This window comes from Carassius auratus, chromosome 10 (genome assembly GCF_003368295.1).
Source record: "Carassius auratus strain Wakin chromosome 10, ASM336829v1, whole genome shotgun sequence".
Classification (NCBI taxonomy): Eukaryota; Metazoa; Chordata; class Actinopteri; order Cypriniformes; family Cyprinidae; genus Carassius; species Carassius auratus.
The window spans coordinates 7,718,142-7,745,804 of record NC_039252.1 but is presented as its reverse complement, the minus strand read 5'-3'; the positions used below and the strand labels follow the sequence as shown (position 1 = coordinate 7,745,804).

At 35.8% G+C, this 27,663-nt stretch overlaps 1 protein-coding gene across 2 annotated transcripts in view; it reads right to left on the bottom strand.

The window, feature by feature from the left end:
- The window catches only part of LOC113109699 (small conductance calcium-activated potassium channel protein 2-like), a 35,314-nt gene extending 10,747 nt beyond the window's left edge, over positions 1 to 24,567 (bottom strand). For both annotated transcript variants that reach the window (XM_026273431.1, XM_026273432.1), the window contains exons 1-6: positions 23,510 to 24,567; positions 22,259 to 22,354; positions 9,205 to 9,623; positions 6,475 to 6,616; positions 6,290 to 6,400; positions 4,318 to 4,445 (exon numbers count right to left, since the gene is read on the bottom strand). In XM_026273431.1, coding sequence (XP_026129216.1) covers positions 4,318 to 4,445; positions 6,290 to 6,400; positions 6,475 to 6,616; positions 9,205 to 9,623; positions 22,259 to 22,354; positions 23,510 to 24,280 — 1,667 coding nt within the window. In that variant the 5' untranslated portion in view covers positions 24,281 to 24,567. The remainder of the gene's footprint in view (positions 1 to 4,317; positions 4,446 to 6,289; positions 6,401 to 6,474; positions 6,617 to 9,204; positions 9,624 to 22,258; positions 22,355 to 23,509) is intronic.
- Positions 24,568 to 27,663: the final 3,096 nt, after the last annotated feature.

Sequence of the window (27,663 nt, the reverse complement as noted above, 5' to 3'; positions counted from 1 at the left end):
ACACGTCACGCCTCCAGCCGGTCGTGTTTTTCCGGGAAAAATCGGTACAGACTATCTTTCTCTTATGAATATAATAAAACTAAAGACTTTTTGGAGTTATGAAGGATGCAGTACTACTCTATAGGTACTCAAGATTAACAGGATATTGAGTGAAAACGAGCATTTCACCCCCCCTTTAAACTGTGTTCTGAAGATGAACGAAGGTCTTACGGGTTTGGAACAACATGGGGGTGAGTAATTAATAACAGAAAATGTTTCTTTTTAGGTAAACTATCCCTTTATCATCTGTTGATATGGATGGGAATTAGGGTTGCATAGAGGCAGCACATTTTTGGTAAACTTCTGGAAAATGCCCAATATTTTCCAAAGGTTTCAAACAAACACTGGAAAGTTTCTGGAAATGTTCCACCCCTTTGCAACCCTAATTCTAGTAGTTATCATTTACAATTTTGTAAGATGATGCAAGGTGGCTTCTACAGCATTTCTGTGGTTATGAGGATGTTGCTGTTTGGTTGCTAGGACATTCTGATTGGTTGATAGGATATTCAGTGTAATTACTAGGGTTTGGGCCGGTTGTTAGGCAGGTTCTAACACAATCTAAATGATTTGAGTTATCTTTATAGTTGTTGTCTTGGTGTGAACAGGCTTTTACTGAAACACAAAGCTCCGCCCCAAACTCACGCCATTGGTTGAGACAGAAGATAACATGCTGGACCAGTTCATAAAACCAGCTGTTTTGGAAGCACCACAAAGCCGCAATGTTTGCACTCCTTGGATTCTCAAACTTTATCCTAAACCATAAAGAGACCCAAGAAAGAGCAGCTTATTACGGAGCGCGTCAGATTGCAGTTCTTTCTGACCTTCATTAACATGCCAGATGCACAGTGTGTCAGTCTTGCACCACTCATTTAGATAACGCCACTCTGGCCCAAGAGTGCCGGTCCTACAGGCCCAGCTGATGATTAAAGCAGGGTGTTGGTGGCACAGCAGGTGGTGCATAGGATGCTGCACACAGGCTTGAGTTACAGCTGGCACCACCCACACAACCGCCCACGCCCTCCTCCCATTCTGCGCACGCAAACCACGGACACTCTCTCCCCGTCCCCAAAGCCACCGTGTGCAACCTTGGTCGTGACGTGCCATAATCATCATCATCATCATCGCCCCGTCAACAGTGCATTTGCTTATCGCAACCCAGCACCAGAGGACAAACAGACATCCAACAACAAGATGCCTTCCTTATTTTCTGTGTGGCCTCGATATGCGTAGGACATCTAAAACGTACCTTGGCCTGACGATGGCCTGTAGATAATTTCAGGCAATTCGCTATTCTAGAACTAATGCATGATAAGAACGGCCTCAATCAGGGGAAATCGATCCTAGTCATCCTCATTATGCAAAACGTCATGCATTCAGCGTTAAAGGACACACCGGAGCCATTAGTAAGGACTGAGCCAACTGGGAAGCTTCAGACTTTGTCTGCGAAGGCGGTTTCCTGTCTTCATGGGTTTGGATCTGGGCCAGGCGCTCTTTAAACAAAGGACATTGAACAGAATCAGGGGGAACGAATTAAAGTATAAGATAGATAACCACAGGCACTGGCTGTATCGATGCTCACAGATAGTCTTAATGAAGGCATGCAAACACATATACAACCGTAAAAACACCTGAACACACACTAATGGTTTTACACAGAACCGGGAACGATTTGAGCATTAATCTGCTGTGTCATGTGTGTGAGCAGTAGCCTGTGGTTTATGTGTCCTGACTGAACATTAGCTGTGTGCCTATAAAAAGAGCCAGGACATTGTGTGACGTTACAATCAGCGTTATTAGATGTGATGCATCACGTAAACCGCAGCCCGACGGCATCTGATTCCAATTTGGGGCAAGAGTGAAATCAGAAGCTTGAATACATTGTCACGATCATTATCAACTTTGCATAATGAATCAAGGTAAAAGAGAGGTGAGGAAAAACAGTTTTTTTACATAGAAGGTATGATGCTGCTAGGGTGTTGTTCTGCATTGCTGCTTCAACATTAAGGTGGTTACTTAGTAGTTTGTTTTAGCAAACATCATCATAGATGCAGAACAAAATGAGAGGAAATTAGATAAATGTATTTTGCTAAATTTTATCAAGCTTTATCATTTTTTAGATTTAGCTTATTATGCCGAAAGTACATCTTTCAATAATGAATATTTGTCTTTATGAGCATGCTTGATTTAGCTAATTATAAAAGAGCAGCGCGAGACAAAACAAACAGAAGGCATTCGATACTCTAATCTAAATGCATGAAACGTGTCTCCTCCGGGTCAATCACGACCAAAGCTTAACAGGACAAATAAATCTTATCGCTGAAAAATGATTGAATGTTTGTTTTAAAGCTAGCATTAAACCGGACACAATGCTAATGTCATAGAGCAGATGGCAAGTGGGACAGAGTGATGAATAAACTTCAAATGAGGAGAGAAAAGAGAGAAAGGAAGAGAGAGCCCAACAGAAAGGCGGTGAAACTCGTCCCCTGACACCTTCATGAATAGTGAAAGAGGAGTAAAGGACGATAGGATGTGCTCTCCACATCCGTCATGGTTTCCAGTTGCTTTAGTGATGCTCCTTATTCAATATTAGCTTACACGGCACACAATTACAGCGTCAGCCGTGGACTTCAAAGCTGCTTCGCTGCTTTGATACAGTTGCTTTGAGAGATACACACTACCTGAATTCAGCTCAGTTTAATAACACCATTTCCTTATGTCTTGCTGAAGATAATTTTAACCTTTTGGTAGAGCACTTATTGAAAACTGTTATCTATTAGACTCAATAATTGCACATAAGAGGTGCGCTGGTGTGCATGCATGACTAAAATAAAAGAAGTGCTGTGTAAATAAGTTCAGACCACTCATTTTCATACAGACATAGTTGATATCTGGTAATGTGCACTACCACAGTTTTAGATTGACTAACTGTAATGCTGTATAAGATTTCCATTCAAACTGAGAGTGTAAATCTAGGTTATGGGTTGCTATTTCATATCAAAATGCAAAACATACATTTAATTCACTGACATGCTTCACTCGGCAGTGCTAAAGCTGGCAGCACATATGCTAATCTACCAGCAATCCACTAAAATAAAAGCTTGCTGATTTAAGGTTTGAAAATGATGCAAAATGTATAAAAAATATATTTTTTAAAACATTATAATTTTTATACTATAAAAAAACAATGTTTTATTTAATACTCATTTTTAAATATAATAGTATGATCACATTTTATTATTTTTATAAAAAAAAAAAATTAAGTGCAATGATATTATTACTATTATTAATCTACTTTGATAGTTATATTTAATGGGTCACACTATGTGCAGTATGAGACCAAACCAAACCTCCAGGTGCTCTCATGAGAACCAGACCGAAAAAATTATGTGCACCCCTGATATAAAAAATTACAATAATACAAAATATTAGAGTTTTTACTGTATTTTTGATCAAATAAATGTAATGTTCCTGAAGTGCTGTGCACTTGATACATTACACTAATGTGCTTTACAAACATAAAATACAGTTTTATATGATTTAGAAGTTTAATGCACAACTTATTCTCATTAAAAGACAAAGATAGCTAGAAGAAGAAAAAATCTAATAGGTGGGGAAAAAATCCTTGTAAAGAAGTCAGTTCAGAATTATATATTTTTTACCATTAATGGGCAACTCAAGCATTTAGTGGAGGCTCATAATACAAGGTTTGAACTGTTTCCTTTAATGTTTTACATTGTATTGCTGAGAAAAGAGTGTTTTGTCTGTGGTAAAGACTCATGGTAAAGTGCTTTATAACCCAACAATAATAGCCACAATTTCCAGCTAGTATCTCTGAAAATAAAACATATTGAAGAAACCACAAACCCACAGGGTTTCAGCTGAAATGAGGTGGGTTTATAACCATTTTGCCTTTTGGGTTTCCCAAATAATCAGTCACTGGAAAAGAGTGACATTTACAGGGCACTTGCGTCCTCTTTTAGATGGCCCATAAATATCAAAAGTGAGGCTGATGGGGGAAAGAGCAAGTGTCCTCACTTGTACTTTACTGAGGGCTGAATTAACTCTGTAATGGAAGAACAGAGCATCAAACCAACAAATGATACTACATATCTCAGATCACCAAAACAAATTTGGTACAAACGGATTAACCAAACAAATACCCTGGGCTACAGGTGTCAAACAATTCAGAGCTCAAACCGTTCAAGTCTCACTGAAAAACAGACACACACACATAAAGTGTGTGAGAAGTCCTGACGGGTCTCCAGAGGTCTGACTTACTGGTGAATGGCTTGAAGGAACTTGCGTTGATGTTTCCTGACTCTGGCGTGGTCCATCTTCCTCACCAGCTTGGTGTTTTTATAAATGAGCCACGTCTCCCTGAGAACATTAGCAGCTGTGTTTTTCACCTGTGGGAGAGTTAGCATTGTAGCATTCAGCGCTCGGTCCTGCCGAGGCGTCCTGGGCCCCGATGTCTGAACGTGGCTTACTCGGTTTGCATAATAAGTTTCAGGACAGCCTAAACTTTGGATATCTACTGAAATAGTCGGCTTGCTAGCAATCAGATCTAAGATATATGTTGTTTTCTTAACTGGAAATGTGATTTAGCTGCGCTTTTCAATGCGATAAAGTAAATAGGACAGGGGCTCAGAGACGGGCGCTCCAAAAATGTAAAAACAATTACAATGAAAGTTTGATCAAAACATAGCAGATGCATGGGAACAGTGTTGGGGAAACCTGTTTGAAAGTTGGGTTCTGGAAGTAAAAATCCCATTTATTTTCTCGATAGAGCAACTGATTTTTATTGATAAGTTATAAACCTTTAAAGACAAAGACCTACAATGAGCTACGCGGTTGTTAATCGATGGTATATGCTTCTTCTGAAGCCATCGGCCTAAATTATTCAACTTGTTTTTATAATAGTGTTCTTCAATGTAAAAAAACTACATTACCCATAATTCTGCAAAGAATTCCACCAATAAGAGAATCGTGACAAATATAACTTATACAGTGCCATTGTAAAGTTTGGGATCAGTAAGATTTTTAATGTCCTAAATGGAGTCTCTCTCCAAGAGCTTATAATATTTTAGCAATTTATAATATTATTTCCTATTTTAATATCCTCTAAAATGTAATTTATTCCTGTGATGCAATGCTGAATTTTCAGCATCATTACTCCAGCCTTCAGTGTCTCATGATCCTTCAGAAATCATTCTAATACGCTCATTTATTATCTGTGTTGAAACTGTTGCGCTGCTTAATATTTTTTTGGAACCTGTTATACTTTTTTTATTTGATTTTTATATGAATAAAAAGTTAAACCGGTTAAAAAGTAAAAAAAAACAATCTTTACTATCACTTATCCATTTAATACATAATTACTGAATTAAAGTATTAAATTGTTTGTTTGTTTTTTAAAAAGGAAGAATACATTTGAATAGGAGTTTATGTTGTACCACAAAATTACTATTTTGAATAAACACTTTTCTATTTATTTATTTATTTTTATTTTTTAATAAAAGACTCCTGGAAAAATGTCACAGGCCACAGAAAAATATTAAGAAGCACAACTGTTTCCAGCAATGATTATAAGTCAGCATATTAGAATGATTTCTGAAGTAAAATGAAGACTGGTGTCTAATACACAGTCTAATACCTTAAGTTTTGTAAGTTTTGCTTCAGATCAGTTTGTAATGTTACTAGCTGGTTTGGTTCATGGCTCACAATCTTTATCTTTAATAAAGACTTTTATAAAGTCTCTATGGGAAAACAGAATGGCAAATATACTTCCAGAACCAAGGCTGGAGAAAAAAAATGTTCAGACAATATTGCACTATATAGAGTTTGGTGTTAGCTTGTTGCATAGCGTTAGCATTAATCCTATGTTAGCATACTCGGCTAATCATAAAAGAATATACTTTGTTTATGTGACAAAGCTTATCTGGCTAACCAAGTAAGCCATGCTTGAAGTATGAAAGCCTATGTTTTGACATTTCCAGCCTGTTTCTCATATTTCTGACAACGACATAACTGTTTTTAACATCATTATACGTAATCTTCCTCTCAAAAAGCACAATTTTGTGTATTTTGAAAATCGGGTTTCAAAATACTGTTTTGTAAGCAGCATGTCACCTTAATACATTCAAACAGTTTGTTTATATTTAATAAATGCAACTTATTTTCCACTTTGCATAAGCTGGATATTATTTTCACAGGTTTGCAGGGATTAAGAAGGCACAATTATCAGACTTACCCTTTTTGTCAGCTGGGTGTCCATCATAAAGTTATGTACATGTTTTTCGGCTTTGGTTAATTCCAGTTTTTTTGCGACCACAGCAACCACCAAAGCAGTGCATCCGGCTCCCTGACGAAACAAACAGCCGCCTTCAGCTTTTAGTCTAAAACAAACCCTAAATTACGCCGAGATGCGCCACTTACCATGATGCCGGTGAGGAGACAGACTCCTTTCCCACAGTATGTATTGGGGACCATATCCCCATATCCAATGGTTAGAAAAGTTATTGAGATCAACCACATGGCTCCAAGGAAATTGCTGGTTACATCCATGTTGTCATGGTATCTGGTAAGGGTAAAATCACATTAGAAAAACAACTAGAATTACTTTAGGCCCACCTATGAATGATTTAATTGTAAGTTAATCAATCAGCCATGAAAACTGCTAATTTGTCTCACATTATACATTCAAGTAGTGCTTGCTCCACCACAGCAGTTGGACATGTGCATGTAGCTGTAAGCTAATACTTCATTGGATAATTGAGGGATCTAGCGGAGTTGGGACACAATTGACTCAGTTTCCAAACCTTTTAACTGCTGTTTAAAAGGTTACGCAGCTCTCCAGGTCTGCAACGTGAGAGATTTGATACTAGGGTTTAACTGCTTGAGACAATGGCACAGTATCTTTTTTTCCGAAATGACGCATTTTTGATACTTAGAGATCAGTTTCTAGAAAATGTGAATATTTTACTTCTCTACAGTTGCATATAATTGGAAATACATACATACAATATCTAACTGTATGCTGTAACAATGGTGTGTCGAGCTTATTATCTAAATTAAATTACTAGTAAAGTGTGAATTACCACAAAATAAATTTATGAATTTAAAATGTTATAATTAAAATAATATTAAAATATATTAAAATAATATTATTTATAATAAAATGTATTATAATAAATATAGTATAATAACATTATTAAAATTTCTAAAAAAAACAATCTTTTGGTAAGTAGTATTAAGTAGTAATGTATAATGTTAAACTGTATAATGTAAAAAAGATTATATATATATGTATGTATATATATATATATATATATATATATATATATATATATATATATATATATATATATATATATACACACACATACGGAAAGTATTCAGACCCCCTTAAATTTTTTACTCGTTATATTGCAGCCATTTGCTAAAATAATTTAAGTTCTTTTGTTTTCCTCATTAATGTACACACAGCACCCCATATTGACATAAAAACACAGAATTGTTGACATTTTTGCACATTTATTAAAAAAGAAAAACTGAAATATCACATGGTCCTAAGTATTCAGACCCTTTGCTGTGACACTCATATATTTAACTCAGATACTCCCCATTTCTTCTGATCATCCTTGAGATGGTTCTACTTCTTCATTTGAGTCCAGCTGTGTTTGATTATACTGAGTGGACTTGATTAGGAAAGCCTCACACCTGTCCATATAAGATATTACAGAGCTTGTCAGAGCAAATGAGAATCATGAGGTCAAAGGAACTGCCTGAAGAGCTCAGAGACAGAATTGTGGCAAGGCACAGATCTGGCCAAGGTTACAAAAACATTTCTGCTGCACTTAAGGTGCTGAGACCAAGATATAACTTTTTGGCCTTAATTGTAAGCGTATGTGTGGAGAAAACCAGGCACTGCTCATCACCGGTCCAGTACAGTCCCAACAGTGAAGCATGGTGGTGGCAGCATCATGCTGGTGGGTTGCTTTTCAGCTGCAGGGACAGGATGACTGGTTGCAATCGAGGGAAAGATGAATGCGGCCACAGGGATATCCTGGACGAAAACCTTCTCCAGAGTGCTCAGGACCTCAGACTGGGCAGAAGGTTCACCTTCCAACAAGACAATGTCCCTAAGCACACAGCTAAAATAACGAAGGATTGACTTCACAACAACTTCGTGACTGTTCTTGAATGGCCCAGCCAGAGCCCTGACTTAAACCCAATTGAGCATCTCTGGAGAGACATGAAAATGGCTGTCCACCAACGTTTACCATCCAACCTGACAGAACTGGAGAGGATCTGCAAGGAGGAATGGCACAGGATCCCCAAATCCAGGTGTGAAAAACTTGTTGCATCTTTCCCCAAAAGACTCATGGCTGTATTAGATCAAAAGGGTGCTTCAACTAAATACTGAGCAAAGGGTCTGAATACTTAGGACCATGTGATATTTCAGTTTTCTTTTTTAATAAATGTGCAAAAATGTCAACAATTCTGTGTTTTCTGTCAATATGGGGTGATGTGTGTACATTGAGAAAAAAAAGTGTATATATATATATATATATATATATATATATATATATATATATATATATACATACATACATACATACATACCGTATTTTCCGGACTGTAAGTCACACTTTTTTTCATAGTTTGGCTGGTCCTTCGACTTATAGTCAGGTGCGACTTATTTATCAAAATTAATTTGACATGAACCAAGAGAAATGAACCAAGAGAAAACATTATCGTCTACAGCCGCGAGAGGGCGCTCTATGCTGCTCAGTGCTGCTGTAGCCTACACTGAAAACATAGAGTGCCCTCTCGCGGCTGGTGATGGTAATGTTTTCTCTTGATGCTTGGTTCTAAATAAATGCGACTTATAGTCCAGTGTGACTTATATATGTTTTTTTCCTCATCATGACGTATTTTTGGACTGATGCGACTTATACTCAGGTGCGACTTATAGCCCGGAAAATACGGTAGTAACTGTGAATTACCAAAATAACATTACTACTTCTGTGTAATTGTTGGTAAATACAGTATGAATAGTGTAGTTATATTCATAAATTTTTAAGTGTGTCTCAAAGACCTCCTAGAAATCTCTCCATCAAACCAAACTTCCATAATCTACTGTCAGAGCAGAAAGCGGGCAACCTTTCGCACGCCCTCACAGTCCAGGCGGCGATGATCCACAGAGAAATGGTGAACACCAGCAGCACTGTCCCGGGACAGATAGTCATGAGGGTCTTCATGACAAAGCGTGTGTTGAAGTTGATCTTGTTGAGGGCACCGATACTGCGTGACGACGCATCGGTGAAGAGTTTGCTGTGCAGCAGCATGACACGAGCAATGAGGTACAGACGGAGAAACATGGGAATGGACAGGATAATATCCACGTCAGCATCTGTCTTGGATGGTGCGTAGGAAAAGGCGAGCCGTGCCGTCCACGTGAAGGTGTAGTTGCCCGGGATGGGGTGTATGGCGCACACCAAGATCTCCAGACAGATGAAGAAGATGCGCTCGTAGGTCATGGCTATCCTCCAGTCGTCTGCAGCGTTGTCCACCATGAACAGCTATCAGGAGGAGAGAAAAGATGAAGAAATTAAGCTATAGAAGCAGGGCAAAAAAGACCATTTCATCAATAAATAAATAAAATAAATAAAATGAATAATTATTTGTTAATGAAATGTAAAGAAGAAAATAGGAATAGAGTAATACGCTAATCGATAGCTAATTGTACAATAAATATATAATAAAATATAAAGATGTATTTAAATAATACGTTCTTTTCTTAAATAATATTTCTTCACCTTAAGGGGACACTCCACCCCAAAATTAAGATTTTGTCATTAATCACTTACCCCCATGTCGTTCAAACCCGTAAAAGCTCTGTTCGTCTTCTGAACACAATTTAAGATGTTTTGGATAAAAACTGGGAGGCTTGATTCTGTCTCATAGACTGCCAAATAAATAACAGTGTCAAGGTCCAGAAAAGGTATGAAAGACATCGTCAGAACAGTCCATCTGCCATCAGTAGTTCAACCGAGACGTTTTGAAGTGACGAGAATACTGCTTGCGAATAAAACAAAAATAACGACTTTATTCAACAATTCCTTGCTCTTCTGTGTCAGCCATAAGGATGCGTTGTTTCTACGTGTATTTATGCTTTCGTTTGAAAGAAAGCATATCCTTGTATATCCTTGTTGAATAAAGTTTTTTTTTTTTTTTTTATTCGAATACAAACAGTATTCCCGTCGCTTCATTATGTTACGATTAAAACTAATGGCAGATGGACTATTCTGATGACGTCTTTCTGGCCTTTGAGAGTGTTACTTATTTGGCAGTCTATGGGACAGTCACACTCACAAGCCTCCCAGTTTTAATCCAAAATATTTAAAATTGTGTTCCGAAGACAAACAACGCTTTTACAAAGCCCCCCTCCCCCCACCAAGAGAATTTCTTCAGTTCACTAACTGTAATTTCAACCTCGGCCTGTCAGCTTCTGCCACAGAGCACTGCTCTCAGACTTCTCTCATGTGCCAGATACAGCCAGGTTTCTCTCCAGTTGACCAGAGGGCTCTGGAGCTGCATTGCTTTTTCTTTTTCTTTTTTTTCCTCTCTATTTTTGCTACATAGAAAATCTCCCTCTTTCCCCTTCTCCCTGATCCCATAAATATTTCCGCCCATTATGGATCTGGTTTGCTTCATAAAAGCACAACACTTTTTCAGTGCCCTAGTTTACCCTTTCAATTTCTCAGCAGGTATTTAAAATCATTTTTAAATAATATTCACATTTTTCTAAGAAACACTCTCCCTTGATAAATTACTGTAACATTAAAGATTAAAATTAATATCAGAACCCAAACTATTACATTCAAATTAATTAAATTTCTATTTATGTTCAGATATAATAATAAACACTAATAAAAATATTTGGTGTACAAACATTTAATGTGTAAAAAAATGTATTGTTGCAGTTTTTATATAAACTTTCTAATAATACACTGTAAAAATGTTTTTTTTTTCAAAGTTGTAAATAAAACAGATTAGAATACGTTTTCCTAAAGAAAATCCTAATTCAGTCTTTCTACTTTTTTATGTTCTTTTAAACTTTGTTTCATTCAAAGAGTTACTTGCTAACATTCTTGATGATGAAATAAAAGAAATTGAAAGTTAAGACTTTGTTTCTTATCAGAAGTAAAGCTAACGCTTATTAAAATTATAAACGCTGCACTACAAATAATGTTTAGTGAAGTTTTGTTTGCATCAATCTTGTGATTTAAAAATCAATACCTGTTTATAAAATGAGGACTGATTAAAACATTTCAACCCAGCATTTGACCTACTCATCCCTTAAATCAAAAACAGAATCTAGTAAAAGAATAAGGATTTAGAATTTAAGGCTTTAAAAATTCAAAAAATTAACCGTTTAACCAATTGCTGTTTAATATGGTAAGTTTCATGATTTTAATTAATTAGGCATTCTTTTTGATTAATAACGTTTAACCATTAAAACAGTCAAGAAAAATTCAAATGGAAAAAATTGAATTTGGAAAAATTCTAACCGATTTCATGAGGCCCTTCACAAGGACTTCTTAACAATTAAGATACAGTAGCTTCATCTTGCGACATGAAAGGTTCATATGTTACTGTTAAAAATCGACTTCTCTGTAGAGATAATGAATGGGATGTAACCTCCGGAAGCCGTCTGTTCCCTCCCTAAAGCTTCGTGCAGATCAGCTGCGGTTTCTTCCAGTGCTTTCAATCACCTCAAGGTACCGACAGCCAACATCAGCGTGAGATATTTCACCAGAGCCGTGCAGTCAGCACAATTCAGAGGCTTCTGCTGACAGACTTCATCCAACCCGACTGTGGCTATCTGATATGAGAAAAGGTGCAAATGATAAACCCCTGATCCAATATGTGCGAACGGCTTTCCTGTCTTCTTACAGCACCGGGCTTTTTCACGAGTAATGGGTTTATGCGGTGCATAACCGAATTATCCTCTAATATGACTCTTGCTTGAGGCTTTGAGAGGCTGCTTCAGTGCTGTCCTGTGGTTTTCCCCTCATGTAGCAGCACACGTATATAAAACCTCAATGTTTGGATGGTTTAATAGCATTTATGGTCACTTATTTACTCTGCTGGATCCACAGAATCTGGATCATGGGGCAGATGTTTGAATAAATCAAATGACGTGAAACCTGGTAAATGTTAATATAAACTGACACGCTGCCAAATAACCTTCATTTAGACTGAGTTTCTAATCTCTAAATTCATATTTAAGAAAAACTGCTCCACTTCTGGAGGCAAATGAGATTAATAACCCAGATTCAGTAAATCTGAGTGCTGCTTGACCGTACAAAACCCTGTTGAAGTGACTTCCAGCACATTGTTATGCTGCTGCTACCATAGATAATTAGATGTAGATGTTAAAGATCCCACAACATTGCACAGCTTCTGGTTGTAAAAAAAAAATGTAGTCAAATGGACTGGTGTTTTTAAGCTTTTTTTTCTTCTTCTGAGCACTAGATTTCTAAGGCTTTAGAAATATTTTTTTTAAATATTTTTTTTACAAATATTTTTTCAGAATTTTTATATAATATATATTTATTCAAAAAATTTAGTAATTTCTTTTTTTTTAATTTTTTTTATACAAAATATTTTTTGTGGCAAAAACAAACATTTGTGAATTGTTTTCTTTCATCAGTTCATCATCAAAACTATATTAGTTATGCATAAAGAGCCCAAATTAAATTGATTAAACATCATTCTTCAATAGGATTTTATTTTATTACATTAACATTTTTTATATAAAAGTACTTCATTACGAGTAGAAATGTAAATATATATATATATATATATATATATATATATATATATATATATATATATATATATATTTATATATATACACATATATATTATAGAAAATACATAAAAATCGAGTTACTGATAGGCCTTTTGAAATATTGAGTTACTAAACTCAACCTTAATTGAGCAATAATAATTAAAGGTAAAAGTAATGATTTATTTTAGTGACCATCCATCACTATAAATCTTGAATCATTCAAACAGAAAATAAATCCTGAATGCCTCAAATATTTTAAAGGTTATTTTTGTCCAAAAGACTGTAATGACAAAATAAACATTTCCATTTTAGACCCTTGTAGTACCACCTACACACGTTAGTCACATAAATCACACGGCCTCAAAATACAACATTAATCCCTCGTATTCATACGACGCACATGCAACATTCCTACAACATATCCTAATTCAAACACAGCAAAAATACATCAAAAACACGGGATTCTACCAAAAACAAAATCAGGTCTCGTGGGTCCAAACGTGATTAGACGTTCCCATCTACACCGACTCGGGACAGAAAACGTAAGACCAGAAGAAAGGGAGATTTTAGACCAGATAAGACACATCAAGTGTCCTAAAAGGCATGACAATTGCCAGAGATGCTGTAACATTAACCAGCCTGTCTGTTAGTTTAGGCTGTTGTTGGACTTTCCGTGTGAGTGTAACTTAGACAGCGAAACACAAGCTGCCTTTCCGAACGGTGACAGACGCTATCTTACTCAAAGCTTAGCAACAACAACAACCACCAACAACCCACATAGCCTGCACCAAGGATGATAAGCGTGAAACCTTAATTTTGTTTATATGAGGAAAACATGTCACGAAGCCACCGCTTTCAACTTACTTGCTTCAAAACGGAGCAATTAAACATTTAAAATGGGTTATGTAAGGAAACCTACTTGGTAGGTAAAACCAATTATGGTAATGGACGACCTGCAATACAATACTCAAGGGTGCTTCACCTTCAAGCATCCAATATTCCTACCGAGTGCTGGAGTGGTTAGTTATGGAAAAATGCTGAATTTGACAACAGAGGGGAAGGTGCATGTGTAATGGCCTGGTTACAACAGCTAAAGGTTGTGCCTGATAACCTCAACAAGTCCGAGAGCGTGACTGCAGCGACTCGTTCAACCAAGATGAAGCTAATGTGCGAAATATAGATAAAAATCATTTGAAAAATAATAACTAAACAGATAAAATGACTATTTGTAGATTTGTTTCCTTCTGCTAAAGTATTGTGAAGAACGTTAGTTTAATAGAATAGTATTTTCTTTAATTCCGAGCGCCAAATTTCTTTAATGCTAATTATTTAAGGTATATTTTAGGATTGAAAATCATCTTTTCCAATGTTTCGTAATACAACATAAATTTAAATGTGAGCAACATTATTTGAGCAATATTAATTAACATAATAGTAATGATTGATTCAGAAATCATAACTAAAAATAGTTTTTTTAAGGGATTTTAAAAAATGTTGAGCACTACATTTCTTCAATGACAATTATTCTGTGGTATGAACACTGTATAATAACTTATATTTGTAATATTTTAGAATTTAAACGTTAGGGATGCAAAATATTATTGGACCGGTTTCAGAATCGGTCAATAATTGCTTTAAATGTAAATATCGGTATCGGCCCGATAGATTATGCCGATATGTCTCGCCGATAAGAGGAAAACATTGACTCACATGTGCTCAGGGTGTTAGCGATAAGATCACATCAGCAGTTTGGCTCAGACTTGAAGCAAAGTTTTGCCTGAATGATGATCAGATTCACTAATTTAGATCGCTGCATTTAAACTGAGAATGATTTTAAACTCAGAATGACACGTTCAGTGTGTGATAGCATAAACAGTAATAGCACGCGCAGCGGCAGCCTCCCCCGGGTCCTAATGCACACTCGGTAAGAAGTTTTAATTCCGTAGGGGGCGCTGTTAATAAAATGAAAGTAAAATACACAAATAACATTTAGACTGGGTTTCTTATCAAATAAAGCAGTAGTTGATGTCATAAAACCATGAGTATGTTTCGATTTAAAGGTCAGAAGCTATAGCTTACATGAATTTAAAAAAAGAAAATCACAAAACTTGTACTTTAAACTTCCACTTGTAAATTAAATAATTTTAAATTAAATATGCCTTTTTTAGTCTAAAATGATAGTTGAACAAGTTTGAACGTATGAAATATTGTAAACTATGCTGTATTCACCCAAATAAATTCAATTTGTTTAGTATTTTGTCCATGGGTGTTATTGCTTAATAATAAATATTCATCTTTTGATTATTGCTGTTGCTTATATTATGCTGTGTGGGATTTTATTATTTTTCCAATTAGTTGGCTTGTTTTTAACCCAGCATTTTTAGAGTGTATATTAACTGATTTATTCATCAATGTGTAATATGTTCTATTTTTAAACAATTTATTATCTTTAAAAGATTTTCAGAATTTTTACAGCTCTTTTGCTTTAGACCATCTACAAATGTTAAAACGTAAAATAAAATGTTATGGTTACTCATGCATCTTTCTGAAAAAAACAAATGCAGTAATTGATATATCATTTAGTTATATATAGCATCAATGTACTGTCATTATAAAATAATGTCATCGTTGTTTAATTAATAAAAAAATAATAATAATACTTTTCTTATAATTTCCACACAAGAGAGACTTTTCAAACAAAATGAAATATATTGGAATCAGCATTGGCTATCGGCCAAATGATTTGACAAATATCTGCATATTGGATATCTGCAAAAATCCAATATCGTGCATCCCTACTTAACGTATATATTTGTTTATCTTTTAATTTTGTATTTGTAGCAAAAAAATATTTGATTAATTTCTATCAATCAGTTCAAACTGTCCATTTCAAATCAATATATCAATTAAAAACTCAATTCAGTGATTACATTTTTATTCTACCTTTTAATTAATTTATTTTTAACATTTTTAATTTTACATTTTTATAGCAAATTAGAGTTGCATTAGAGTTGGTGATTTTGATTCATTTACATTATAAATTTGAGATGATTAAATTCATAAGCTCAATTCAATGATTCATTTGCGCTATTTCCTCAAAGATATTAATGTGTCATTTATCAAACACTGTATTCAATTTTTACATTAACATTCAGGTAAATATTATAGTTTAATGCATTTTGGAAAAATAAAAATGGTTAAATATCATTCTTATGTTTGTTAGGGATGTAATAATACATGCAATATGGCAATTATTTAAAGACATTTGATTATTTAACATTTGGAAAATTATTATACCTTAGAATTTTCTATGGATAAATTACAGTATAGCTGAACTGAACAATTGAATCTTTAAAATGAACATTATTAATAGATTTGGTTTAGTTGAAGATTTGTGACTCATCAATATTCTGAATTTTTCTCAAGTCTATTAATGTTACAGCTATATTTGGCGCATATAAATTGCTACATCAAAGAGTGCAGGTAAATTTGCAGTAGTAGCTCCATCGCCCCTAGCCTCGTCTAATACAGTTGCAGTAAGTCCTACATGATACAGCACTCAGCCCGAATGATGGATGCAAGTCTGACTTTGGCAGAGCATGTGGATTGAGGAAAATGGCCTAAACTGATCAGCTCAACACAAGCTCGATGGCTTTTCTGAAGCAGCCACACTCACTGTTTCTTAACCAGACCTGGACTCAGCGACGACACTGTAATCTATCAAACACTGTCTGTACAGGGGGCTCGCTGTTTTTGCTCCTGTTTTCGCCTTGCTTCACCTTGACAAGGGCACGGACAAAAGGTCGTCTGCCTTTGTGCTCTTTGTCTGTCTAGTAGGCAGCAGGGGTTGGTTACTGGTTTCAGAAGAGCTCAATATAACTAATGGAGCATGGCTCAATATTTAATCTGTGTAATGTAGAGAATGGGAACATATATCTTGTCACTAAGAAAAGAAATCGCTCAATCTCATTAGAGAATTAGGTAGAGAGGTTCAGCCCAATTACAAATTAATGCAATGGTTAATTTATGATATCAAAGTGGGTCCTAAGAGGCCACTTTGCTAAGTAAATCCTCAATTGTAGGTTGCTTTCAGCTTTCAAGTTTCTTTGAAGGAGGACCGCATGCTTTCAGAGTTTGCATTTGTGTAATTGAACGCTGCCGGAAAAGGATGACAGCTGTTGTATTATTAAGTTCACCGTAACCTAATTTAACTCTTTTCTCTAGTGGTTTTAATTAAACATATGCAAAATAAAATAGCAAAACATAAAAGCCACCATTTCATAAGAAATTCATTCAAGCTATAAAATTGCTCAGTTTAATTTGAAAGCATCTACTTATCTAAAACTGACCACTTCAAGTCTCTTTTCTAGCGATTTAAAATGAGATTGAATTAAAAATTAAGAAATTGTAGAGCCTATCCTTCTACTAAAACATTATGAAGAATAGTAGTCAAATATTTTGGTAAACCAGAGTAAGAGAGAAGTTGATACTGAAAAACTTTTTATAATGTTCTGTTTGAAATTAAAATACCTTTGAATTTTCTATGTAATAAATGACTTTGTAGATGCTCTAGAAATTAAACAATTAAATTAAATTATTGTTGTTAATCCTATTCCTAACAATAAAACATTACAGAGAATAAAGTTTTGGTAAACTGAAGCCACAATTTATTTATTTTTGTTTATTATTTTTTTTGCACGAAAATTTATTATTTAAAGATATTTGAAATTATGTAAAATTACTTTTATGTTTTGCCTAAAAATACATTCTAGATGGCATAACAATATATATTATACAATAATTTGAATCATTATATTACAATTTTAAATAACATTTTTAAAGAATTGTAGATCCTACTAAAACATTGCAAAGAATAGTAACGTTTCGAGTGGAGGGATTTAATTTATTTTAAAAAATGAAAAAAAAAAAATCATGCCCTAAATTTCCTCAAATCACAATTCGTTTAATATATTTTAAATATCTACAACTGTTGCTTTTTTAAATAAATGAAATAACGTTCTGTCTGAAAATTACAAAACCTTAGAATTGTCTCTGAGCAAAATTACAATATAGATGCTCCAGTAATTTAAACAATTAGATTAAGTTTCATTAAATATTCAATTCAATTAAAGCCAGCAGACATCTCAGATTAACTTTATTTAAATGAACATCTTTTACTTGAATCTTATCATCTCTATACTGTAATCCAGCTCAGTGAAAACTCAAGGGTCAGTGGTGAAGGATGGATACGTGACACTCGGCAGTCGTCTCAGGTAGAGTTAGTCGTCACAGGAAAAGGCAGTGCACATCCTCTATAGTGCATCAGCGCTGCTCAAGTGCACTCATCACCTGACTCTGCCCTATACATGATGACGTTACAAGTCTTAAGACATCCCGCAATACAGGCCATTTGTGGTTCAACTGCAGCTAACCATCATATTTCATTGATAACCTGCTGATACAAATGAAGGTCATTGATAAATAAAAAAGGAAAAGAAAAAAAAACTATATTTCATATCAATATGGCGATGATGTGCATGCATTTGTAATGTGTAGAGCCCCCGTCTGGTCCTTCCAGAGAGACAGTCCCATGACTGATGTCCCTCAGAGACTTGTGGGCCCTAAATATTACAGAGAGCACAACTGGCTCATGAATACATGCTGTTATAACTCAACAGTGTGAAAAGTAATAAAACTGCTCAGGCATTTATGGTTGCAGAGCCAGGGCTCTTAATGGCTTTTCAGGGGGGAAAAAATTGTATGCATATTACGAAACAGTGATGTTGTTTCATGCACATTCAGTACAAAAACACCCATGCATGTTTCCATGTATTGCCACAATTTTATGTTGCAATCTGATTGAATTTCAAAAACATCTGAACAACAACTCACACTTATTTGTACGCAGAGCAGAAGCATTATTGTATTAACGGAAGAGTACACCCAAAAACAACGCTTTGGTCAAAACTGATGTTGTTTCAAATCCATACTTTGCATTTAAGATGTAAGTTTTATCTGTGCATGCATTTCCTGGCAACTGAACTCATGGGCTTGGTGTTGCAGGCACCTTTTCGAGGAGACTTTTGTGGAGTTTGGCTCTGTAAATCATCCTCTAAATTCATTGCATGGAAAAGAGCAGCTTGAACATTCAATCAAACATCTCCTTTTGTGTTTTACATACATACATTAAAATATAATAATAGGAACAGAACATAATTATTTTATAAATGTAAAAAAATGTGAAGGTGATTTTAAAGCACTTCTATTTAAATTAATCATTTGACACAATGCACCTATTGTGTACATACATGTTTTTGCAGTGTACTTTTATGTTTAAAATACCTGCATGTAATAGCAACAGTAATTATTTTCTTATAACTGCACTTTGGACCCACCCCTTACACCCTAACCATACGCCCAAACCTGTCCCTAACCCTTTATTTCTGATGTAAGTAAATAGTAGTTAAGACCACTTAATATAAAGTGGAACCGATATGACATTTTAGATTTATTGATTTATTGTTTCATTAATTTTAATTAACTGTATTGATTTGAACTATATTATTATTTTACCTGGACTGCAAATCACAATTGTACAATTGAAATGTTCTGACCACTGAAGCCCTGAAAGAATGAATATGAAAGAAAGATATTGAAGTGGCATAAATCAACAAATCTTTAATGCTGCATTTCTCCAGCTCTTAAGAATGATAGGAAATAATGACAGAATTTTCTTTTCTGTGGACTTTCTCTTTTTTAACACCGAGATACAACAGCCTATCTAGTGAGTTGAAAGGGTCCCCTTTCTATACCCTTCTTTTTCATCAGTGCATCAGAGGTCATCGGCCAGCAGAATGTTTTATATCTAAGGTAGATTGTCTGGTTTTGTTGTCATCAGATTGCACGGTTTCTCATTCCTCAGCTATGGAAGCAACACCTAATAGCCTTCACCTCAATGGCACCACTGAGGAAATCTCAACATGGCTCTTTGACATCTCAGCTGGACGACTGTTCATCACCTGCGCTCTTGGCAAGGATGAGTACATAAATTCAAAGTTTCTTCCATCGTCAATTTATTAATTTTTTGTTGTTGTCTTGTTTTGTCAAAAACCCTGGAGTCATACTAGACTAAGTCAAATTTAAGAATGATTCATAATTCATGCAGCGTTCAGCAGCTTTAGTCATTATTGTCAACGACATTACGGCCAATGACTCACTATTGCTTTGACTTTACCACAACGTGACTTTTTACAAAAATAATTCACTCTGTGGAACACACAAGAAGAACATTTTTTGAAGAATCTTAATACTGCTCTTTTCTAATTAAAGTAAATGGGCATGGATGATGTGAAAACAGCCAATCTGACTTCTGTCAAGTCTTATGATGTCAAACCTTGATGCACAATTTTTTCTGTATATACACACAGCTAAGCTTTGAGAGTAGATGCATTCAGTTTATTGCATGTCCTGGAGTTCTGGTTTTGGAGTTCATGGAAAGGAGCAGCATGAACATTCTTTAAAATATCTTCTTTTATGTTCTACAGGTTTGGAAGTATATAAAGGTGTGAAAATGATGACAAAATACTAAAATCCTGTGTTATGCATTTGCATAGGTGACTAAGAAAAAAAAGAAGGTAAACTTATTCCCCCTTCACTCTGACCATACACACTATTAACTAATAACACTCTCTCTGTTCTGCCAAAAGCACTACGATCGTGTTGGCACTATGTACTATTTACTGGCAGTACAAGCTTATTGGCGCTCCTTGGCCTTATCTAAGTGCTTGATTTATATATTTTGCTATTAACGCAAGTATCCGTCAAACCCAGAATATCCACTTTGGTAGGATAGCTTTAGACAAGAAAACACATTTTCTCATTAGCTGGTCCTTTGATTTTGCCTACAGCTGTCCAAAGCAAAGCCTTTAACATCTGACAAGGTGCAATAATCTGATAAAAAAAAAAAAATAGCTTGGACCTAATCCTTTACAGATTTCAATAGTACACTGAACCAGGAAAATTTGTTTTTTTTGTTCAGTTACACTGGTGTGTAAAATATGCAAAGATGCATATATACTCATTTTTAATAAAAAAGTATTAAATTAAATATATATATATATATATATGAAATTAGGCTTTTACAGTCATGAAATTCAAAACCTAGGCATCAAACTGCATGCAAATCAATGTGAAATTGACACGACCATCTGTGATTAAATCCTTTGGACTAATCTGTCCATCCCACAAGAAATTAACAGTGATATTTCCCTATTGGACAAGCCACACACGGTTTCACTTCATAATAAGCCTTTCCGATTTGCAAGTTAAATGAAGAAATAATTACAACAGGGTTCCCACACATTTTGACAACTGGATTAGACTTTAAAAAAATATTTTTATACATAATGATTTCCATTTTTTTACCTTCTATTAGTTCTTTTGCTAGTTTAATTATTTAAATAAGGACTGCAAATCACAGTCCACTGAAAGTTGCATGGTTTTCCATGACCATGGGAACCCTGAAAGAATGATTATGAAAGAAGGAAAAAAAAAGAAAAAGTGGAAGAAATCAACTAAATCTTTGATGCTGCAGAGTATTTTAAGAAACCTCATGAAGACTGTTTTAAAGAAATTTACGGGATTTCATCCTCGCCAACACCAGCTAAAAGTCTTAATCTCTTTTGTCAGTGCATTACTTATCGCAAAGAAATGCATTACGATGGAGATATGGATGCTGAAATGTATAAAATTCACCAGTAATGCAGTGATACAACAATCTACTGATGCCATGTCACCAGACTGAGTGCTTTCCAAGTACTTTAACCATCAAGTCAAGTTTTTTTCTCTTAACAAATATGGGCAAAAACTGCCTTAAGTGCAGATTTAGACACTTACTAATACCATATGGAGACAATGTACAGAAAGCCTCCATACGTAATCTATAAACAACATTTTTGTTGAGAAAACACAAGTGCAAGTCCATAGTCAACACAGTTAATAGACTACGTATCTCAGGTTCTGTAATGATTTTATAAAGATTAACAAGTACTTCATTAGGAAAAATGTCCTCTTTCAACCTGGCCTTGTCTATCCAACTAGCTAATAAACTGTGAACGGCTACTGTTAAACACACTGACGGGATTTCATGGCATGATTCGATTAAGCCGGGGAGAACTGGAGAGGACGCAGTGCTATTGAAGATAATCCGATTGTAATTCTATGGTAATGGGTATCATTTCAAGCACAATGTGTTGAGCATTAGTCTGGAGGAGAGAATGTGTTAAAAACGGCAGAACCATTAACATGACAGTAAAGTGAAAACACAGTAAACAGCTCTTACTTATTTTTAAGAGTTACCTGGATTTCCCTGGCATGATATATGATAATCAACCCAAGAAGAATGATGGTAGAAAGGCTTATCAGGCATTTTAGGGCTAAAGAATACAGTGACTCCTGTAAAAAAGGGAAGAAAAGGACAAATTCATTTCATTTGGATTAGTTGGTGTAAACACTACAACTACATATTGATGAAAACTGTAAAAAAATATTACTGCAACACATTACTATGTTTTAACTGAATGGCTCCAAGACTTTTGTGAGCATTTGGATTAAGTTTGACTTTAACAGTCCATGTGGCGACACATTTTCCTTCATTTTTTTACATATTTTTAAAATGCACAATAATTGATATTCCTGGCGTTACTCTTGAAGTCATTCTGATGAAGATAAAGATAAATAGCTTCTTTCTGTTGTTCACAGATCAACTATCTTGCATCATTTAACCATTATTTTGAGAAAATATGAATGCTGTCATTAGGCAAAATCCCTGTGGCAAATTGAGTTGCAGTAATGCATATCCTCTCTGGGACTTTTATAGAGGCATAAATTATAATTATTTAATTATTTTAAAGTACTTCTAGTAATAAAAATGCATTTAAACATAAATAACACAACTATGGTTTATTTTCCCAGAAATGTTCTACAGAAAGTCAAAGAAGAAGAGTGCACAACTGACACTAAAAGTAATGACAGGCCAGATTTATTCCAGCAAAAGTTAAGTAATAATTATTAAGAGTTAACTTGATTGACGTATAACAGGTATTTCCAGTAATCTGATTGGTCGAGCGTCCCAATAGTACTGCTAACATTAGACAGTTTCACTGTTTGTGTCATTCCAGTTTTTTCTTGCACGAACAGAAGCGGAGTTGTGTCATTTTTGCAGTCATTAATATTAATTTTGAATTTATTGGGCTGTTTACATGCGGCCAAATCCCAGCACTCCTGTTTGAGCGACACTGCTAAAATATGTCGTTCATAAAAGAACACATAAAATATTTTTGTTATTTTTATTTTTTTGCTGGCGGTTGAAGCAATTTTACGCAGCTTAACGATTCCGTAGAGAAACTCTACGAAGCAAAGCGTCTTCCAGTAAACGTGACCTTGCCACAGTTCTTCTTTTATCCATCCATCCGCACCGCGCACTTTCCAAACTTGTAGTTTTCCCTCTCTCTCTCTCTCTCTCTCTCTCGCCAGCAGGCAGTCCGGACTTAATGAATTCTGACCTGGAAGGGGGGACCTGCAGGATTTTGAGACTATTAAGTTACGCACCTTTCCGTAGGCTCCCCACGAGAGTTCAGTTTCAATGACCATCACCACGATGCCAAACATCCCAAAGATGAGCGCGTAGTCGCTCAGGCGCTTTCTCTTCTCAAACAGGGCCCTCCTGTGCCCGAGCTTCTGGCCAATGTTCTGGTTCTTCTTTTTGCCCGATTTGCCGCCGCCGTGGCTACATCCACCTCCTCCTCCTCCTCCCCCGTCCCCCGCCGAGTAAGGCATGAGGGTGGCGGAGTTGTTCTCCTGCTTGGAGGCGAGCGTGTCGGACGCGTCCGCCGCAGAGACGGGCTGCAGCGGCTGGGACTCCGAGTCAAACTCGTGCAGGTTTCTGCGGGACGAGCTCAAGTTACTGAGCGGCCGCATCACGCCGCCGTTGTATCTGCAGCTGCTCATGGCTATTTGGGTGTAAGAGTTACTCTCTCTGTGACTGCTGGCCGGACTGCCCCGTGTCTGCTGGCGGTTGTGATCGCGAGGAGGATGATGATGATGGTGGTGCTGATGGTGTCTGGATGAACTACCATGACTAGAAGGCGTGAACTCGCTGTACTGAGCGCCTTGCCTGGTTGAAGATGAGACGGACGGTGTCCTTAAAGTTCCCAGTGGCGTCCCGTGCAAAGGCTGGCTTTTTCTGGCATCCTCGAAGGTGGAGGAGTTGTTGCAGGTGCAGTGCCTGATGGAGCGCTCTTCCTCGCGTCCGCAGTAGTGCTGCTTATAGTGCTGCTGCTCTGGATAGAAATCGTTCTGCAACTGCAATGGGGTTCCCATCTCAGACCTGCTGTTTAAAGCAGAGCCCCGTGCATGCACCCTACCGAGGGGGCGTTGTGATGAGTAACGGAGGATAAAAGCTGGCGCGAGGTTGGACCCACCTCGGCTTCTGTAGAAGTGCGAGCGCGCTTCCGATTGGCCGAGCGACCCAAAACAACTGGGCTGACGTCACGCGGGGAAGGTGGCAACACGCGCTTCCAATGTGCAGGGATTCACAACTCAGTGCTCTTCTCTGTTTACTCTAATCTTATAGGTCTCTGACTTATATGGTATAATATTTTTGAATGCGTGATTCATAATGGATTTAATATGACTGAATTTTAAATGTAAATTAAATGTATACAGACATTTAAAAGAAAAATTAAAAAGGGTTTTGTTAAAAAACAAACATCATCGAAATGTGTCAACAATCAAGCAGTTATATTTTAAATTAATCAAATCACAGAACTTATCTGACATATGCATACCTTTATTTCTGTTCTTTACTATTTATTTCTTGATTTTTTAGATCAAATTGGTGCATAATTAGCTTCATTAATTCAATAATATAAACTTAATATATACATTAAATCTAAGTTTATTTGTATAGCGCTTTTTACAGGACAAATCATCTTATAAGTGGTGACTGTCATTTTATGTGCATATGAAATAAATTTTCCGAAAAATTTATACAAGACGTAGTCAACCAGATAATGAACACTTTTAACAGCAATCATTATATGATGCAATCACACTTGTAGCAATAATAATAATCACTTGGCGAAAGAGATGTGTTTTTAATCTAAATTTAAACAGAGAGAATGTGTCTGAATCCCGAACATTATCAGGAAGGCTAGTCCAGAGTTTGAGAGCCAAATGGGAAAAAGCTATACCTCCTTTAGTGGACTTGAAACACATGTCAGTCTTGTTTGCACGAAGAGAAACAGAGAAGATATGTGTTAAATGGCCATACACAATTAAATTTATGCAAAATTACGTTACTGAAACCCACTGCATTCATTTTGGATATGTTGTTTGTTTTCTCTTGATGAAAGTCATGAACAAAATGAAGGAATAAATCAAATGTCTCCCTCACTGATATTTGTGGAGAAAATTACAGTCTTTCTGGAACCTATCTGTAGGCATGCCAATTTTTAATAAAGGATCAAAAAAATTTTAATAAGTCAATAACTCACTCATGATACACAAAAGACATGTAATGATGTTACCTGAAGAAAGTACCGAACCGAACGCATTTTAATGGATTGTTTTAGTGAACCGATTCAAAAGATTCGATTCCGTGGGAGGAATCGAAATCGCCACTATTCACACTACACGTGCACCTAACTACATTTTTGAAGGCAGGTTTACTCGCGAGATGAACTGGTTGACTTTAAACAACAGCATGCCACAAAATAGAGATAACAAACGAGTTCATTTTTACACTTTCCCTAGACAAACAGGTGATTCTCATTCATTAAACACTGCGTTCCTTTTCAATGAATAGCCTACGATTTAAATTGCTGAAATCTATATGCTATATTATTGTACTATTCTTCTGCTGAGACACTGAGAATCAGTCCGTTTCTAGCCTTATCCTCATGTTATGCATGATTTGGAGAGCAGCACGTGTGAAAGAGTCGCTGCAGTATACTGCAGTCACAGCACGTCACCTCGCAGCGTCAGCAGCAGCTCTCTGTTATTGTTCTCTCGCATCTTGCCAACTCGCATCCTTGTGAAGCAAGATCAAGCGGTGCTCAGGAATGATGTCAATCAAATAACCACGCGCTCACAGTCCGGCATCTAATTACAGCACAGAGCCAGAGTTTGAATGAAAGGAAAAGGAATGGGTTTATGTATTGCGACTCGGAGACTAGACAGATTTACTTGAACACAGGGCAGGTTCAAAGACATGATGGTTTTATACTGCTGCATTCTTCTGTGGGAAACTAGTTTCTTACATATTTTGTTCAGTTGATCTGTCGTCACTTGAGTGTTATTTTTCATTTTTCAAGAAAAAAAATAAAGATATATATATATATATATATATGGGCCATTCAGAATTGGTCCAAAGTCAGAGTTGGAAACGTCTTGGGAAAAAAAAACAAACATTTTTTTCTAAACTGGTATGTATGCAAATTGTATAACATGCAAGGTACACATTTATAGTGTTGATTGTGAAGTTAATTCTCATATTGTGTTTTCAGTACGTTTTGGAATATTTATCCTTGTAACTTGCATACTAAAACACTACTAAAGCATAAAAAAAGAACTAAAATTTTGTTTATTTCCCCCAAATATGAGGATAATATGTTCCCTCTTGTTACTACCGAAACAATGATGACATGTTTAGATCGTGACTGTTTCGGTGGTGACAATGCTGTGGGATAACTCCCAAAAAACCAAAGATGTCACTACCCAAATTCCACCAAATGTTTCGGTAGTGAAATTTTAGATACTTTTGAACCTAGCTCAAAGATGCTTATTAAAATATGGTTATCTAGCACAGTTCTGAACAGTGGGACACATATAAAAACCAAATGTTATGGAATAACTCCCAAAAAAATGCACTTGCAGAAAAAAAGGCGTTTGGTAATGACGTTCCTTAAAGTTACACACTGATTTTTCAGATTTTTCAACACATTTACCTCAAATATGTTGTTGATATGATGAATACAGGAATCAGAGGAACAACATTTATTTAAAATAAGATCTTTTGTGACATTATGTTTTGCTGTCATTTTTTATCAATTGTATGCATATTTGATGAATAAAAGCATGCATTTAAAAAAAAAATCACAGTTTCTACACAAATATTAAGTAGAACAATGGTTTTCAACATTTATATTAATAATAAAAGAATGATTTCTGAAAGAATACATTTATTAGCTCGCTGGTGAGCGATGACTTTGCTAGAGAGAAATGCTATTCTTGTCTAAAAATCAGCTCACTGTTGATAAGTAGTATATTCGGGGAAGCACAAGTCAGAAGTCGATGAATGTATTCGATTGAAATGCATGACGTGGCGCTTAAAGCTGCACTGAACTGTTGATAACGCGTGAGAGTGAGCAATGAGGAGAAAGAAAGGAGCAGCATCCTCGAATCATGTGGATCCCTCGGGAAGACTGATGAGTTTGACAGTATGAACTTCACACGAGACCCTGCTCTTCAAATTGATTTAATATTGTTTGATGTGGCCATCTCACAATGCTTAATGAATAAAAGGCCATTAATTAGTGTTACCCATCAGAGGCAAACCTGGTGCCAGTTAAGTAGCTGTGTAAATATTATAAAAACATCATCGCTGCTGATCAGTTGGAGATTAAAAAAAAAGAAATATGTTTGCCCCTCTTGTCATTATTTACAGTGAAATAAATTATGACATCTAAAATATCTGACAGTCA